Source organism: Salvelinus alpinus, chromosome 6 (assembly GCF_045679555.1).
Source record: "Salvelinus alpinus chromosome 6, SLU_Salpinus.1, whole genome shotgun sequence".
NCBI classification, from domain to species: Eukaryota; Metazoa; Chordata; class Actinopteri; order Salmoniformes; family Salmonidae; genus Salvelinus; species Salvelinus alpinus.
The window spans coordinates 79500144-79518738 of NC_092091.1; the positions used below are offsets into that span (position 1 = coordinate 79500144).

Genomic DNA, 18595 nt, shown 5'->3' on the forward strand with positions numbered 1-18595 from the left:
TACCTACCCTACCTCCATTCATACCTACCTACCTACCTTATATACCCTACCTCCATTCATACCTACCTACTCTACCTCCATTCATACCTACCTACCCTACCTACCTACCCACCCTACCTCCATTCATACCTACCTACCCTACCTCCATTCATACCTACCTACCCTACCTCCATTCATATCTACCTACCCTACCTACCTACCTACCCTACCTCCATTCATACCTACCTACCTACCCTACCTACCTGCCTACCTACCTACCTACCTACCTACCTACCCTACCTACCCTACCTACCTACCCTACCTACACTACCTACCCTACCCGACCTCCATTCATACCTACCTACCTACCTACCTACCTACATACCTACCTCCATTAATACATACCTACCTACCTACCCTACCTCCATTCATACCTACCTACCTACCCTACCTACCCTACCTCCATTCATACCGACCTACCCTACCTACCCTACCTCCATTCATACCTACCTACCTACCCTACCTACCCTACCTACCCTACCTACCTACCTACCCTACCTACCCTACCTACCTACCTACCTACCCTACCCTACCTCCATTCATACCTACCTACCTACCTACCTACCTACATACCTACCTCCATTCATACCTACCTACCCTACCTACCCTACCTCCATTCATACCGACCTACCCTACCTACCCTACCTCCATTCATACCTACCTACCTACCCTGCCTACCCTGCCTACCCTACCTACATACCTACCCTATCTACCCTACCTCCATTCATACCTGCCTACCCTACCTACCCTACCTCCATTCATACCTACCTACCTACCTACCCTGTCTACCCTACCTACCCTATCTACCCTACCTCCATTCGTATTTACCTACCGACCCTACATACCTACCCTACATACCCTACATACCTACCCTACATACCCTACATACCTACCCTACCTCCATTCATACCTACCCTACATACCTACCCTACATACCCTACATACCTACCCTACATACCTACCCTACATACCCTACATACCCTACATACCTACCCTACCTACCCTACATACCTACCCTACCTACCCTACATACCTACCCTACATACCTTACATACCCACCCTACCTACCCTACCTACCTACCCTACATACCCTACACACCCTACCCTACATACCCTACATACCTACCCTACATACCCCCTACCCTACATACCCTACATACCCTACATACCCTACATACCCTACCCTACCTACCCTACATACCCTACCCTACATACCCTACCCTACCTACCCTACATACCTTACATACCTAACCTACCTACCCTACCCTACATACCCTACATACCCTATCCTACCTACCCTACATACCCTTACATACCTACCCTACCTACCCTACATACCTACCCTACATACCCTACCCTACCTACCTACCCTACATACCCTGCATACCCTACCCTACCTACCCTACATACCCTACATACCTACCCTTCATACCCTACATACCTACCCTACATACCCTACCCTACCTACATACATGCCCTACATACCATACAAACCCTACCCTACATACCCTACATACCCTACCTACCCTACATACCTACCCTACATACCCTACCCTACCTACCCTACATACCCTACCCTACATACCCTACCCTACATACCCTACATACCCTACATACCTATTCTACCTACCCTACCTACCCTACATACCCTACATACCCTACATACCTACCCTACCTACCTACCCTACCTACACTACCTACCCTACCCGACCTCCATTCATACCTACCTACCTACCTACATACCTACCTCCATCATACCTACCTACCTACCCTACCTACCCTACCTCCATTCATACCTACCTACCTACCCTACCTACCCTACCTCCATTCATACCGACCTACCCTGCCTACCCTACCTCCATTCATACCTACCTACCTACCCTGCCTACCCTACCTACATACCTACCCTATCTACCCTACCTCCATTCATACCGACCTACCCTACCTACCCTACCTCCATTCATACCTACCTACCTACCTACCTACCCTGTCTACCCTACCTACCCTATCTACCCTACCTCCATTCGTATTTACCTACCGACCCTACATACCTACCCTACATACCCTACATACCTACCCTACATACCCTACATACCTACCCTACCTCCATTCATACCTACCCTACATACCTACCCTGCATACCCTACATACCTACCCTACATTCCCTGCATACCTACCCTACATACCCTACATACCCTACATACCTACCCTACATACCCTACCTACCTACCCTACATACCCTACATACCTACCCTACATACCTTACATACCTACCTTACCCACTCTACATACCCTACCTACCTACCCTACATACCCTACCCTACCCTACATACATACCCTACATACCCTACCCTACATACCCGACATACCTACCCTACATACCTACCCTACATACCCTACCCTACCTACCCTACATACCCTACCCTACCTACCCTACACACCCTACCTTACAAACCCTACCCTACCTACCCTACATACCTTACATACCTTCCCTACCTACCCTACATACCTTACATACCTACACTACCTACCCTACATACCCTACCCTACATACCCTACATACCCTATCCTACCTACCCTACATACCCTTACATACCTACCCTACCTACCCTACATACCTACCCTACATACCCTACCCTACATACCCTGCATACCCTACCCTACATACCCTACATACCCTACATACCTACCCTACATACCTACCCTACATACCCTACCCTACCTACATACATGCCCTACATACCCTACACACCCTACCCTACATACCCTACATGCCTACCCTACATACCCTACCTACCCTACATACCCTACATACCTACCCTACATACCCTATCCCACCTACCCTACATACCCTTACATACCTTCCCTACCTACCCTACATACCTACCCTACATACCCTACCTACCCTACATACCTACCCTACATACCCTGCATACCCTACCCTACCTACCCTACATACCCTACATACCTACCCTACATACCCTACCCTACATACATACATGCCCTACATACCCTACCCTACATACCCTACATACCTACCCTACATACCCTACCTAGCCTGCATACCCTACATACCTACCCTACCCTACCTACCCTACCTACCCTACCTACCCTACATACCTACCCTACCTACCCTACATACCCTACATACCCTACATACCCTACATACCTACCCTGCATACCCTACCCTACATACCCTACCCTACATACCCTACATGCCCTACATACCCTACATACCTACCCTACATACCCTACCATACCTACCCTACATACCTACCCTACATACCCTACATACCTACCCTGCCTACCCTACCTCCATTCATATTTCCCTACCTACCCTACATACCTACCCTACATACCTACCCTACATACCCTACATACCTACCCTACCTCCATATGCATTCATCCATCACAGCAAACAGCTAACGGCAGCTTCTCTCTGACATCACTCTGACTTCCTGTTTCCGGTTCCCTGCTTCCTGTCTAGGAGCATAAGTATAATTAACATGCACAGCAAGGAGGAGGGGGCGGGACTACTTCAGCCTCTCGGCCAATCACGATATGACGGCATGCAGGAGCAGTACACCAATCACCAGGGGGAGGAGGAGGAATGGCAAGACGTAAGACAGACGGACAGACTCTCCTCTCTCCTCTCCTCTCCTCTCCTCTCCTCTCTCCTCTCTCCTCTCCCCTCACGTCTCCTCTCCCCTCCCCTCCTCTCCTCACCTCTCCTCTCCTCTCCTCTCCCCTCCCGTCTCCTCTCCTCTCCTCTCCACTCATCCCTCTCTCCTCCTCTCTCCTCATCCCTCTCTCCACTCCTCATCCCTCATCCTCTCTCCTCTCTCCACTCCTCTCTCCTCTCATCCCTCTCTCCTCCTCTCTCCTCATCCCTCTCTCCTCTCTCCACTCCTCATCCCTCTCCCCTCTCTCCTCTCCTCTCCACTCATCCCTCTCTCCTCCTCTCTCCTCATCCCTCTCTCCTGTCTCCACTCCTCATCCCTCTTCCCTCTCTCCTCTCTCCTCATCCTCTCTCCTCTCATCCCTCTAGGACCTAGCCCGGTGGAAGAGTCGTCGCCGCAGTGCTTCTCAGGATCTGATCAGGAAGGAGGAGGAGAGGAAGCGGATGGAGCGGATGATAAAGGAGGAGGAGGGAGGCAACACCCAGAAGAAGAAGAACATCAAGACGTACAGAGAGATCGTAGAGGACAAGTACGGAGAGAGAAAGGAGGAGAATGAGAGGGAGGGAAAGAGAGGAGAGGAGAGGAGAGGAGAGGGAGGAGGAGGAGGAGAGGAAGAGAGGAGAGGGGAGTAGATGGAGGGGGGAGGGAAAGAGAGTAGAGGAGAGGGAGGAGGGGAGGAGGAGGAGGAGGAGAGGGGAGTAGATGGAGGGGGAGGGAAAGAAAGGAGAGGGGAGGGAGGGAGGAGGAGAGGAAGGAGGAAGAGAGGGGAGCGGAGGAGGGAGTGGGGATTAGAGGAGAAGGGTGAGGGAGAGGAGGAGAGGAGGAGGAGGAGAGGAAGGAGGAAGAGAGGAAAGGGGAGTAGGCGGAGGGGTGAGGGAAAGAGAGGAGAGGGGAGGGAGGGAGGAGGAGGAGGAGAGGAAGAGAGGGGAGGAGGGGGAGGGAGGAGGGAGAAGGGGGAGGGGGGGGGAAGGAGGAGAGGAGAGGGGGATGGGAAGGAGGAGAGGAGAGGGGAGGGAGGGAGGAGGAGGAGGAGAGGGGAGGAGGTGGAGGGAGGGGGGAGGAGGGGGGATGGGGAGGGAGAGGAGAAGAGGGAAGCCAAATCTTTGTCACTACTTGTCTCACCAGCTTCTAATACAGGTCTGTCTTGTAAAATAGTTGTATCTCAATGTGACTAAAGGTTAAAGGTTAATAAAGGTTCATAAAAAATGGAATAAACTCTACTCCCCCTCTTTCACTACAGAGAGCGTAGGGAGGCGGAGCTGTGTGATGCGTACAGGAGGGCGGGCTCTAAAGAGGAAGCTGCCATGGTTCTCCAACGTTACGCTCTACGCTTCACCATCAGTGATTCAACGCTGGACAGTCTGCAGCTACCTAGAACCATTACTACTGACCAGAACCCTGAGTCTAGAACATCTGCTACCAACCAGAACCCTGAGTCTAGAACACCTGCTACCAACCAGAACCCTAAGTCTAGAACCACTACTACCGACCAGAACCCTGAGTCTAGAACATCTGCTACCAACCAGAACCCTGAGTCTAGAACACCTGCTACCAACCAGAACCCTGAGTCTAGAACACCTGCTACCAACCAGAACCCTAAGTCTAGAACCATTACTACCGACCAGAACCCTGAGTCTAGAACATCTGCTACCAACCAGAACCCTGAGTCTAGAACCATTACTACTGACCAGAACCATAACCCTAGAACCATTACAAATAACCAGAACTCTGAGTCTAGAACCATTACTACCAACCAGAACCCTGAGTCTAGAACACCTGCTACCAACCAGAACCCTAACCCTAGAACCATTAATACTACCCAGAACTCTGAGTCTAGAACCATTACTAATGACCAGAACCCAGAGTCTAGAACCATTACTACTGACCAGAACCTTGAGTCTAGAACCATTAGTACTGACCAGAACCCTAAGTCTAGAACCATTACCTCTGACCAGAACACAGAGTCTAGAACCATTACTACTAACCTGAACCCTGAGTCTAGAACCATTACTACTGACCAGAACATTGAGTCTAGAACCATTATGACTAACCAGAACTCTGAGTCTAGAACCATAATTGCTAACCAGAACCCTGAGTCTAGAACCACTACTGCTGACCAGAACCCAGACTCTAGAACTACTACGACCGACCAGAACCCAGATCGAGCTGGAAACGGACTCGAGGCCAGGCAGACTGACACAAAGCAAGAGCCCAGAGCCCCCAAACAACCCCAAATCTCTGTCACACACACCAAACACACACACACCCAACAGACACAGCTCCAAACCCAACACACCCAAAACACGCACACACAAAACCACTCCACGCAAAGTCAGCACACACTCCCCCCTCCCATCTCCCCCCCCTCCCGGCCCCTCCCTCTCCTAACAGCCAAGCCCTACTGCCAGCCACCACAGACACAGCCTGGACACAAGCCTGTTAAGGTAAGGACAGGTGAGGTTAGGGGTTAGGGGTTCAGGATTAGGGGTTCAGGATTAGGGGTTCAGGATTAGGGATTAGGGGTTCAGGATTAGGGGATAGGGGTTCAGGATTAGGGGTTCAGGATTAGGGGTTCAGGATTAGGGATTAGGGGTTAGGGGTTCAGGGGTTCGGGGTTAGGGGTTCAGGATTAGGGGTTCAGGATTAGGGATTAGGGGTTCAGGATTAGGGGATAGGGGTTCAGGATTAGGGGTTCAGGATTAGGGGTTCAGGATTAGGGATTAGGGGTTAGGGGTTCAGGGGTTCGGGGTTAGGGGTTCAGGATTAGGGGTTCAGGATTAGGGGTTCAGGATTAGGGGATAGGGGTTCAGGATTAGGGGATAGGGGTTCAGGATTAGGGGTTAGGGGTTCAGGATTAGGGGTTCAGGATTAGGGGTTAGGGATTCAGGGATAGGGGTTCAGGATTAGGGGTTAGGGGTTCAGTATTAGGGGTTAGGGGTTCAGGATTAGGGGTTCAGGATTAGGGGATAGGGGTTCGGGATTAGGGGTTAGGGGTTCAGGATTAGGGGTTCAGGATTAGGGGTTAGGGATTCAGGGATAGGGGTTCAGGATTAGGGGTTAGGGGTTCAGGATTAGGGGTTAGGGGTTCAGTATTAGGGGTTAGGGGTTCAGGATTAGGGGTTCAGGATTAGGGGATAGGGGTTCAGGATTAGGGGATAGGGGTTCAGGATTAGGGGTTAGGGGTTCAGGATTAGGGGTTCAGGATTAGGGGTTAGGGGTTCAGGATTAGGGGTTAGGGGTTCAGGATTAGGGGTTAGGGGTTCAGGATTAGGGGATAGGGGTTCAGGATTAGGATACCCCACACCACCCTACCTCTCATCACTCTGTCTACAGGTAGATGGCTTGGTGAGGTAACCTCTCTCATCACTCTGTCTGCAGGTAGATGGCTTGGTGAGGTAACCTCTCTCATCACTCTGTCTACAGGTAGATGGCTTGGTGAGGTAACCTCTCATCACTCTGTCTACAGGTAGATGGCTTGGTGAGGTAACCTCTCATCACTCTGTCTACAGGTAGATGGCTTGGTGAGGTAACCTCTCATCACTCTGTCTACAGGTAGATGGCTTGGTGAGGTAACCTCTCATCACTCTGTCTACAGGTAGATGGCTTGGTGAGGTAACCTCTCTCATCACTCTGTCTACAGGTAGATGGCTCGGTGAGGTAACCTCTCATCACTCTGTCTACAGGTAGATGGCTTGGTGAGGTAACCTCTCATCACTCTGTCTACAGGTAGATGGCTTGGTGAGGTAACCTCTCATCACTCTGTCTACAGGTAGATGGCTTGGTGAGGTAACCTCTCATCACTCTGTCTACAGGTAGATGGCTTGGTGAGGTAACCTCTCATCACTCTGTCTACAGGTAGATGGCTTGGTGAGGTAACCTCTCATCACTCTGTCTACAGGTAGATGGCTTGGTGAGGTAACCTCTCTCATCACTCTGTCTACAGGTAGATGGCTTGGTGAGGTAACCTCTCATCACTCTGTCTACAGGTAGATGGCTTGGTGAGGTAACCTCTCTCATCACTCTGTCTACAGGTAGATGGCTTGGTGAGGTAACCTCTCATCACTCTGTCTACAGGTAGATGGCTTGGTGAGGTAACCTCTCATCACTCTGTCTACAGGTAGATGGCTTGGTGAGGTAACCTCTCATCACTCTGTCTACAGGTAGATGGCTTGGTGAGGTAACCTCTCATCACTCTGTCTACAGGTAGATGGCTTGGTGAGGTAACCTCTCATCACTCTGTCTACAGGTAGATGGCTTGGTGAGGTAACCTCTCATCACTCTGTCTACAGGTAGATGGCTTGGTGAGGTAACCTCTCATCACTCTGTCTACAGGTAGATGGCTTGGTGAGGTAACCTCTCTCATCACTCTGTCTGCAGGTAGATGGCTTGGTGAGGTAATCTCTCATCACTCTGTCTACAGGTAGATGGTTTGGTGAGGTAACCTCTCATCACTCTGTCTACAGGTAGATGGCTTGGTGAGGTAACCTCTCTCATCACTCTGTCTACAGGTAGATGGCTTGGTGAGGTAACCTCTCATCACTCTGTCTACAGGTAGATGGCTTGGTGAGGTAACCTCTCATCACTCTGTCTACAGGTAGATGGCTTGGTGAGGTAACCTCTCTCATCACTCTGTCTACAGGTAGAAGGCTCGGTGAGGTAACCTCTCATCACTCTGTCTACAGGTAGATGGCTTGGTGAGGTAACCTCTCATCACTCTGTCTACAGGTAGATGGCTTGGTGAGGTAACCTCTCATCACTCTGTCTACAGGTAGATGGCTTGGTGAGGTAACCTCTCATCACTCTGTCTACAGGTAGATGGCTTGTTGAGGTAACCTCTCTCATCACTCTGTCTACAGGTAGATGGCTTGGTGAGGTAACCTCTCATCACTCTGTCTACAGGTAGATGGCTTGGTGAGGTAACCTCTCATCACTCTGTCTACAGGTAGATGGCTTGGTGAGGTAACCTCTCATCACTCTGTCTACAGGTAGATGGCTTGGTGAGGTAACCTCTCATCACTCTGTCTACAGGTAGATGGCTTGGTGAGGTAACCTCTCATCACTCTGTCTACAGGTAGATGGCTTGGTGAGGTAACCTCTCATCACTCTGTCTACAGGTAGATGGCTTGGTGAGGTAACCTCTCATCACTCTGTCTACAGGTAGATGGCTTGGTGAGGTAACCTCTCTCATCACTCTGTCTACAGGTAGATGGCTTGGTGAGGCAACCTCTCATCACTCTGTCTACAGGTAGATGGCTTGGTGAGGTAACCTCTCATCACTCTGTCTACAGGTAGATGGCTTGGTGAGGTAACCTCTCATCACTCTGTCTACAGGTAGATGGCTTGGTGAGGTAACCTCTCTCATCACTCTGTCTACAGGTAGATGGCTTGGTGAGGTAACCTCTCATCACTCTGTCTACAGGTAGATGGCTTGGTGAGGTAACCTCTCTCATCACTCTGTCTACAGGTAGATGGCTTGGTGAGGTAACCTCTCATCACTCTGTCTGCAGGTAGATGGCTTGGTGAGGTAACCTCTCATCACTCTGTCTACAGGTAGATGGCTTGGTGAGGTAACCTCTCATCACTCTGTCTACAGGTAGATGGCTTGGTGAGGTAACCTCTCATCACTCTGTCTACAGGTAGATGGCTTGGTGAGGTAACCTCTCATCACTCTGTCTACAGGTAGATGGCTTGGTGAGGTAACCTCTCATCACTCTGTCTACAGGTAGATGGTTTGGTGAGGTAACCTCTCGTCACTCTGTCTACAGGTAGATGGCTTGGTGAGGTAACCTCTCATCACTCTGTCTACAGGTAGATGGCTTGGTGAGGTAACCTCTCATCACTCTGTCTACAGGTAGATGGCTTGGTGAGGTAACCTCTCATCACTCTGTCTACAGGTAGATGGCTTGGTGAGGTAACCTCTCATCACTCTGTCTACAGGTAGATGGCTTGGTGAGGTAATCTCTCTCATCACTCTATCTACAGGTAGATGGCTTGGTGAGGTACCTCTCATCACTCTGTCTACAGGTAGATGGCTTGGTGAGGTAACCTCTCATCACTCTGTCTACAGGTAGATGGTTTGGTGAGGTAACCTCTCGTCACTCTGTCTACAGGTAGATGGCTTGGTGAGGTAACCTCTCATCACTCTGTCTACAGGTAGATGGCTTGGTGAGATAACCTCTCATCACTCTGTCTACAGGTAGATGGTTTGGTGAGGGTGAATGGAGAGACTCTCCCATCCTCCCCCCCGTCCTCACCTCTTCAACCCCCCTCCTCACCCCTTCACTCCCCCCCGCCCACCGAACACCCTGGTGCCAATCAGAAGACACAGATGCCGGCCGTCAGCGCCCTGATTGGAGGGAGGAACTGTGTTGTCACGACGACCATCGTGACAGAACTCACCCAGACACACCTGCAGCCACGTCTGTTAGATATGCTCAGCAACACACAGGTGGGGAGCCACACCCACTCTCATTGATTGATTGATTGATTGACATTTGGTTGATTGATTGAATGGTTCTGATGCTCTTGGTTCATTATTGATTGTCTGTTAGGTGAACGGCTCCATGGCGTTGTCAAGGAGATCAGGGGAGGATGCGGCGTCTGACTCTTCATTGCTTAGCAACCAGCACACCTACTCATCCTCGGTGACAGGTACGATGATATTACCCAGATTCCTGTTGCTGGGTGAACCAGGTTAGCGTTAATGCTGCTGCTGTAGCTAACACACGGTGTGTTTCCCTCCACAGGAGGACTGGAGGGGAGCAGTGGGACTGTGAGTATCATTATAGCTCAGCATTCTCATTCTACAACTTGACCTTTATTCTAGAACCCGACCTTCATTCTAGAACTTGTTCTTTATTCTAGAACCTGACCTTCATTCTACAACTTGACCTTCATTCTAGAACTTGATCTTTATTCTAGAACTTGATCTTTATTCTAGAACCTGGCCTTCATTCTAGAACTTGATCTTTATTCTAGAACTTGAACTTTATTCTAGAACCTGACCTTCATTCTAGAACTTGATCTTTATTCTAGAACCTGACCTTCATTCTACAACTTGACATTTATTCTAGAACCTGAATTTCATTCTAGACTTGATTTTTATTCTAGAACCTGACCTTCATTCTACAACTTGACCTTTATTCTAGAACTTGACCTTCATTCTAGAACATGATCTTTATTCTAGAACTTGACCTTCATTCTAGAACATGGTCTTTATTCTAGAACCTGACCTTCATTCTAGAACCTGACCTTCATTCTAGAACCTGACCTTTATTCTAGAACCTGACCTTCATTCTAGAACCGGACCTTCATTCTAGAACCTGACCTTTATTCTAGAACTTGATCTTTATTCTAGAACTTGATCTTTATTCTAGAACTTGATCTTTATTCTAGAACTTGATCTTTATTCTAGAACCTGACCTTCATTCTAGAACTTGATCTTTATTCTAGAACTTGATCTTTATTCTAGAACCTGACCTTCATTCTACAACTTGACCTTTATTCTAGAACCTGAATTTCATTCTAGACTTGATTTTTATTCTAGAACCTGACCTTCATTCTACAACTTGACCTTTATTCTAGAACCGAACCTTCATTCTAGAACATGACCTTTATTCTAGAACTTGATCTTCATTCTAGAACATGATCTTTATTCTAGAACCTGACCTTCATTCTAGAACCGGACCTTCATTCTAGAACCTGACCTTTATTCTAGAACCTGATCTTCATTCTAGAACTTGATCTTTATTCTAGAACTTGATCTTTATTCTAGAACCTGGCCTTCATTCTAGAACTTGATCTTTATTCTAGAACTTGATCTTTATTCTAGAACCTGACCTTCATTCTAGAACTTGATCTTATTCTAGAACTTGATCTTTATTCTAGAACCTGACCTTCATTCTACAACTTGACCTTTATTCTAGAACCTGGATTTCATTCTAGACTTGATTTTTATTCTAGAACCTGACCTTCATTCTACAACTTGACCTTTATTCTAGAACCGAACCTTCATTCTAGAACATTACCTTTATTCTAGAACCTGACCTTCATTCTAGAACTTGATCTTTATTCTAAACTTGATCTTTATTCTAGAACCTGGCCTTCATTCTAGAACTTGATCTTTATTCTAGAACTTGATCTTTATTCTAGAACCTGACCTTCATTCTAGAACTTGATCTTTATTCTAGAACTTGATCTTTATTCTAGAACCTGAATTTCATTCTAGACTTGATTTTTATTCTAGAACCTGACTTTCATTCTACAACTTGATCTTTATTCTAGAACCTGGCCTTCATTCTAGAACTTGATCTTTATTCTAGAACCTGACCCTCATTCTAGAACTTGATCTTTATTCTAGAACTTTACCTGTCCTCTCACCTTTCATTTCCTCCTGTGTGTGTGTGTGTGTGTGTGTGTGTGTGTGTGTGTGTGTGTGTGTGTGTGTGTGTGTGTGTGTGTGTGTGTGTGTGTGTGTGTGTGTGTGTGTGTGTGTGTGTGTGTGTGTGTGTCTGGTAGATGGAGAGCCCCATGTTGAAACTGGCTAAGCGTGTAGATCACTGGGTGTGGAACCCTGAGGAGGAGAGGAAACGACAGGAGAAGTGGCAGCTGGAGCAGGAGAGATTCCTACAGGTGAGGAGATAACAGGAGAGGTGATAACAGGAGAGGAGACTACAGGAGAGGTGATAACAGGAGAGATTCCTACAGGTGTGTGAGAGGAGACGACAGGAGAGGTGATAACAGGAGAGGAGATAACAGGAGAGGAGACTACAGGAGAGGTGATAACAGGAGAGATTCCTACAGGTGAGGAGATAACAGGAGAGGTGATAACAGGAGAGGAGACTACAGGAGAGGAGATAACAGGAGAGATTCCTACAGGTGTGTGAGAGGAGACTACAGGAGAGGTGATAACAGCAGAGATTCCTACAGGTGTGTGAGAGGAGACTACAGGAGAGGAGATAACAGGAGAGATTCCTACAGGTGTGTGAGAGGAGACTACAGGAGAGGTGATAACAGGAGAGATTCCTACAGGTGTGTGAGAGGAGACTACAGGAGAGGTGATAACAGCAGAGATTCCTACAGGTGTGTGAGAGGAGACTACAGGAGAGGAGATAACAGGAGAGGAGACTACAGGTGTGTGAGAGGAGACTACAGGAGAGGTGATAACAGGAGAGATTCCTACAGGTGTGTGAGAGGAGACTACAGGAGAGGTGATAACAGGAGAGATCCTACAGGTGTGTGAGAGGAGACTACAGGAGAGGTGATAACAGGAGAGGAGACTACAGGTGTGTGAGAGGAGACTACAGGAGAGGTGATAACAGGAGAGGAGACTACAGGTGTGTGAGAGGAGACTACAGGAGAGGTGATAACAGGAGAGATTCCTACAGGTGTGTGAGATGAGACTACAGGAGAGGTGATAACAGGAGAGATCCTACAGGTGTGTGAGAGGAGACTACAGGAGAGGTGATAACAGGAGAGGAGACTACAGGTGTGTGAGAGGAGACTACAGGAGAGGTGATAACAGCAGAGATTCCTACAGGTGTGTGAGAGGAGACTACAGGAGAGGAGATAACAGGAGAGATTCCTACAGGTGTGTGAGAGGAGACTACAGGAGAGGTGATAACAGGAGAGATTCCTACAGTTGTGTGAGAGGAGACTACAGGAGAGGTGATAACAGCAGAGATTCCTACAGGTGTGTGAGAGGAGACTACAGGAGAGGAGATAACAGGAGAGGAGACTACAGGTGTGTGAGAGGAGACTACAGGAGAGGAGATAACAGGAGAGGAGACTACAGGTGTTTGAGAGGAGACTACAGGAGAGGTGATAACAGGAGAGATTCCTACAGGTGTGTGAGAGGAGACTACAGGAGAGGAGATAACAGGAGAGATTCCTACAGGTGTGTGAGAGGAGACTACAGGAGAGGAGATAACAGGAGAGGAGACTACAGGTGTGTGAGATGAGACTACAGGAGAGGAGATAACAGGAGAGGAGACTACAGGTGTGTGAGAGGAGACTACAGGAGAGGTGATAACAGGAGAGGAGACTACAGGAGAGGTGATAACAGGAGAGATTCCTACAGGTGTGTGAGAGGAGACTACAGGAGAGTGGATAACAGGAGAGGAGACTACAGGAGAGGAGACTACAGGAGAGGAGATAACAGAAGAGATTCCTACAGGAATGTGTGAGAGGAGACTACAGGAGAGGTGATAACAGGAGAGGAGACTACAGGTGTGTGAGAGGAGATAACAGGAGAGGAGATAACAGCAGAGGTGACTACAGGAGAGCAGATAACAGGAGAGGAGATTACAGGTGTGTGAGAGGAGACTACAGGAGAGGAGATAACAGGAGAGATTCCTACAGGTGTGTGAGAGGAGACTACAGGAGAGGTGATAACAGGAGAGGAGACTACAGGTGTGTGAGAGGAGACTACAGGAGAGGTGATAACAGGAGAGGAGACTACAGGTGTGTGAGAGGAGACTACAGGAGAGGAGATAACAGGAGAGATTCCTACAGGTGTGTGAGAGGAGACTACAGGAGAGGAGATAACAGAAGAGATTCCTACAGGTGTGTGAGAGGAGACTACAGGAGAGTTGATAACAGGAGAGGAGACTACAGGTGTGTGAGAGGAAACTACAGGAGAGGTGATAACAGGAGAGATTCCTACAGGTGTGTGAGAGGAGACTACAGGAGAGGTGATAACAGGAGAGATTCCTACAGGTGTGTGAGAGGAGACTACAGGAGAGGAGACTACAGGTGTGTGAGAGGAGATAACAGGAGAGGAGACTACAGGTGTGTGAGAGGAGATAACAGGAGAGGAGACTACAGGTGTGTGAGAGGAGATAACAGGAGAGGTGATAACAGGAGAGGAGACTACAGGTGTGTGAGAGGAGACTACAGGAGAGGAGATAACAGGAGAGGAGACTACAGGTGTGTGAGAGGAGACTACAGGAGAGGTTATAACAGGAGAGGAGATAACAGGAGAGGAGACTACAGGTGTGTGAGAGGAGACTACAGGAGAGGTGATAACAGGAGAGGAGACTACAGTAGAGCAGATAACAGGAGAGGAGACTACAGGTGTGTGAGAGGAGATAACAGGAGAGGTGATAACAGGAGAGGAGACTACAGGTGTGTGAGAGGAGACTACAGGAGAGGTGATAACAGGAGAGGAGACTACAGGTGTGTGAGAGGAGACTACAGGAGAGGTGATAACAGGAGAGGAGACTACAGGAAAGCAGATAACAGGAGAGGAGACTACAGGAGAGGTGATAACAGCAGAGGAGACTACAGGTGTGTGAGAGGAGACTACAGGAGAGGAGATAACAGGAGAGGAGACTACAGGAGAGGTGATAACAGGAGAGGAGACTACAGGTGTGTGAGAGGAGACTACAGGAGAGGAGACTACAGGAGAGGAGACTACAGGAGAGGTGATAACAGGAGAGGAGACTACAGGTGTGTGAGAGGAGACTACAGGAGAGGTTATAACAGGAGAGGAGATAACAGGAGAGATTCCTACAGGTGTGTGAGAGGAGACTACAGGAGAGGTGATAACAGGAGAGATTCCTACAGGTGTGTGAGAGGAGATAACAGGAGAGGAGATAACAGGTGTGTGAGAGGAGACAACAGGAGAGGAGATAACAGGAGAGGAGACTACAGGTGAGGTGATAACAGGAGAGGAGACTACAGGTGTGTGAGAGGAGACTACAGGAGAGGTGATAACAGGAGAGATTCCTACAGGTGTGTGAGAGGAGACTACAGGAGAGGAGATAACAGAAGAGATTCCTACAGGTGTGTGAGAGGAGACTACAGGAGAGTTGATAACAGGAGAGGAGACTACAGGTGTGTGAGAGGAAACTACAGGAGAGGTGATAACAGGAGAGATTCCTACAGGTGTGTGAGAGGAGACTACAGGAGAGGTGATAACAGGAGAGATTCCTACAGGTGTGTGAGAGGAGACTACAGGAGAGGAGACTACAGGTGTGTGAGAGGAGATAACAGGAGAGGAGACTACAGGTGTGTGAGAGGAGATAACAGGAGAGGAGACTACAGGTGTGTGAGAGGAGATAACAGGAGAGGTGATAACAGGAGAGGAGACTACAGGTGTGTGAGAGGAGACTACAGGAGAGGAGATAACAGGAGAGGAGACTACAGGTGTGTGAGAGGAGACTACAGGAGAGGTTATAACAGGAGAGGAGATAACAGGAGAGGAGACTACAGGTGTGTGAGAGGAGACTACAGGAGAGGTGATAACAGGAGAGGAGACTACAGTAGAGCAGATAACAGGAGAGGAGACTACAGGTGTGTGAGAGGAGATAACAGGAGAGGTGATAACAGGAGAGGAGACTACAGGTGTGTGAGAGGAGACTACAGGAGAGGTGATAACAGGAGAGGAGACTACAGGTGTGTGAGAGGAGACTACAGGAGAGGTGATAACAGGAGAGGAGACTACAGGAAAGCAGATAACAGGAGAGGAGACTACAGGAGAGGTGATAACAGCAGAGGAGACTACAGGTGTGTGAGAGGAGACTACAGGAGAGGAGATAACAGGAGAGGAGACTACAGGAGAGGTGATAACAGGAGAGGAGACTACAGGTGTGTGAGAGGAGACTACAGGAGAGGAGACTACAGGAGAGGAGACTACAGGAGAGGTGATAACAGGAGAGGAGACTACAGGTGTGTGAGAGGAGACTACAGGAGAGGTTATAACAGGAGAGGAGATAACAGGAGAGATTCCTACAGGTGTGTGAGAGGAGACTACAGGAGAGGTGATAACAGGAGAGATTCCTACAGGTGTGTGAGAGGAGACTACGGGAGAGGAGATAACAGGAGAGGAGACTACAGGTGTGTGAGAGGAGACTACAGGAGAGGTGATAACAGGAGAGGAGACTACAGGTGTGTGAGAGGAGACTACAGGAGAGGAGATAACAGGAGAGGAGACTACAGGTGTGTGAGAGGAGACGACAGGAGAGGAGATAACAGGAGAGGAGACTACAGGTGTGTGAGAGGAGATAACAGGAGAGGAGACTACAGGTGTGTGAGAGGAGATAACAGGAGAGGAGATAACAGGAGAGGAGACTACAGGAGAGGAGACTACAGGAGAGGAGATAACAGGAGAGGAGACTACAGGAGAGGAGACTACAGGAGAGGAGATAACAGGAGAGGAGACTACAGGTGTGTGAGAGGAGACTACAGGAGAGGTTATAACAGGAGAGGAGATAAAAGGAGAGATTCCTACAGGTGTGTGAGAGGAGACTACAGGAGAGGAGATAACAGGAGAGGAGACTACAGGTGTGTGAGAGGAGACTACAGGAGAGGTGATAACAGGAGAGATTCCTACAGGTGTGTGAGAGGAGACTACAGGAGAGGAGATAACAGGAGAGGAGACTACAGGTGTGTGAGAGGAGACTACAGGAGAGGTGATGACAGGAGAGATTCCTACAGGTGTGTGAGAGGAGACTACAGGAGAGGAGATAACAGGAGAGGAGACTACAGGTGTGTGAGAGGAGACTACAGGAGAGGTGATAACAGGAGAGGAGACTACAGGTGTGTGAGAGGAGACTACAGGAGAGGAGATAACAGGAGAGGAGACTACAGGTGTGTGAGAGGAGACTACAGGAGAGGAGATAACAGGAGAGGAGACTACAGGTGTGTGAGACGAGACTACAGGAGAGGAGATAACAGGAGAGGAGACTACAGGTGTGTGAGAGGAGACTACAGGAGAGGAGATAACAGGAGAGGAGACTACAGGTGTGTGAGAGGAGACTACAGGAGAGGTGATAACAGGAGAGATTCCTACAGGTGTGTGAGAGGAGACTACAGGAGAGGAGATAACAGGAGAGGAGACTACAGGTGTGTGAGAGGAGACTACAGGAGAGGAGATAACAGGAGAGGAGACTACAGGTGTGTGAGAGGAGACTACAGGAGAGGTGATAACAGGAGAGATTCCTACAGGTGTGTGAGAGGAGACTACAGGAGAGGAGATAACAGGAGAGGAGACTACAGGAGAGGAGACTACAGGAGAGGAGATAACAGAAGAGATTCCTACAGGTGTGTGAGAGGAGACTACAGGAGAGGTGATAACAGGAGAGGAGACTACAGGTGTGTGAGAGGAGATAACAGGAGAGGTGACTACAGGAGAGCAGATAACAGGAGAGGAGATTACAGGTGTGTGAGAGGAGACTACAGGAGAGGAGATAACAGGAGAGATTCCTACAGGTGTGTGAGAGGAGACTACAGGAGAGGTGATAACAGGAGAGGAGACTACAGGTGTGTGAGAGGAGACTACAGGAGAGGTGATAACAGGAGAGGAGACTACAGGTGTGTGAGAGGAAACTACAGGAGAGGTGATAACAGGAGAGATTCCTACAGGTGTGTGAGAGGAGACTACAGGAGAGGAGATAACAGGAGAGGAGACTACAGGTGTGTGAGAGGAGACGATAGGAGAGGTGATAACAGGAGAGATTCCTACAGGTGTGTGAGAGGAGACTACAGGAGAGGAGACTACAGGTGTGTGAGAGGAGATAACAGGAGAGGTGATAACAGGAGAGGAGACTACAGGTGTGTGAGAGGAGACTACAGGAGAGGAGATAACAGGAGAGGAGACTACAGGTGTGTGAGAGGAGACTACAGGAGAGGTTATAACAGGAGAGGAGATAACAGGAGAGGAGACTACAGGTGTGTGAGAGGAGACTACAGGAGAGGTGATAACAGGAGAGGAGACTACAGTAGAGCAGATAACAGGAGAGGAGACTACAGGTGTGTGAGAGGAGATAACAGGAGAGGTGATAACAGGAGAGGAGACTACAGGTGTGTGAGAGGAGACTACAGGAGAGGTGATAACAGGAGAGGAGACTACAGGTGTGTGAGAGGAGATAACAGGA

General features: G+C 48.9%; 1 protein-coding gene across 6 annotated transcripts in view; it reads left to right on the plus strand.

Moving 5' to 3' along the window:
• LOC139579434 (LIM and calponin homology domains-containing protein 1-like) overlaps nucleotides 1–18595 on the plus strand; it is a 132648-nt gene that overhangs the window by 49052 nt on the left and 65001 nt on the right. For all 6 annotated transcript variants that reach the window (XM_071408099.1, XM_071408100.1, XM_071408102.1 and 3 more), the window contains 7 exons: nucleotides 3527–3659; nucleotides 4088–4248; nucleotides 4960–6163; nucleotides 9916–10167; nucleotides 10271–10370; nucleotides 10466–10491; nucleotides 12237–12350. In XM_071408099.1, coding sequence (XP_071264200.1) covers nucleotides 3527–3659; nucleotides 4088–4248; nucleotides 4960–6163; nucleotides 9916–10167; nucleotides 10271–10370; nucleotides 10466–10491; nucleotides 12237–12350 — 1990 coding nt within the window. The remainder of the gene's footprint in view (nucleotides 1–3526; nucleotides 3660–4087; nucleotides 4249–4959; nucleotides 6164–9915; nucleotides 10168–10270; nucleotides 10371–10465; nucleotides 10492–12236; nucleotides 12351–18595) is intronic.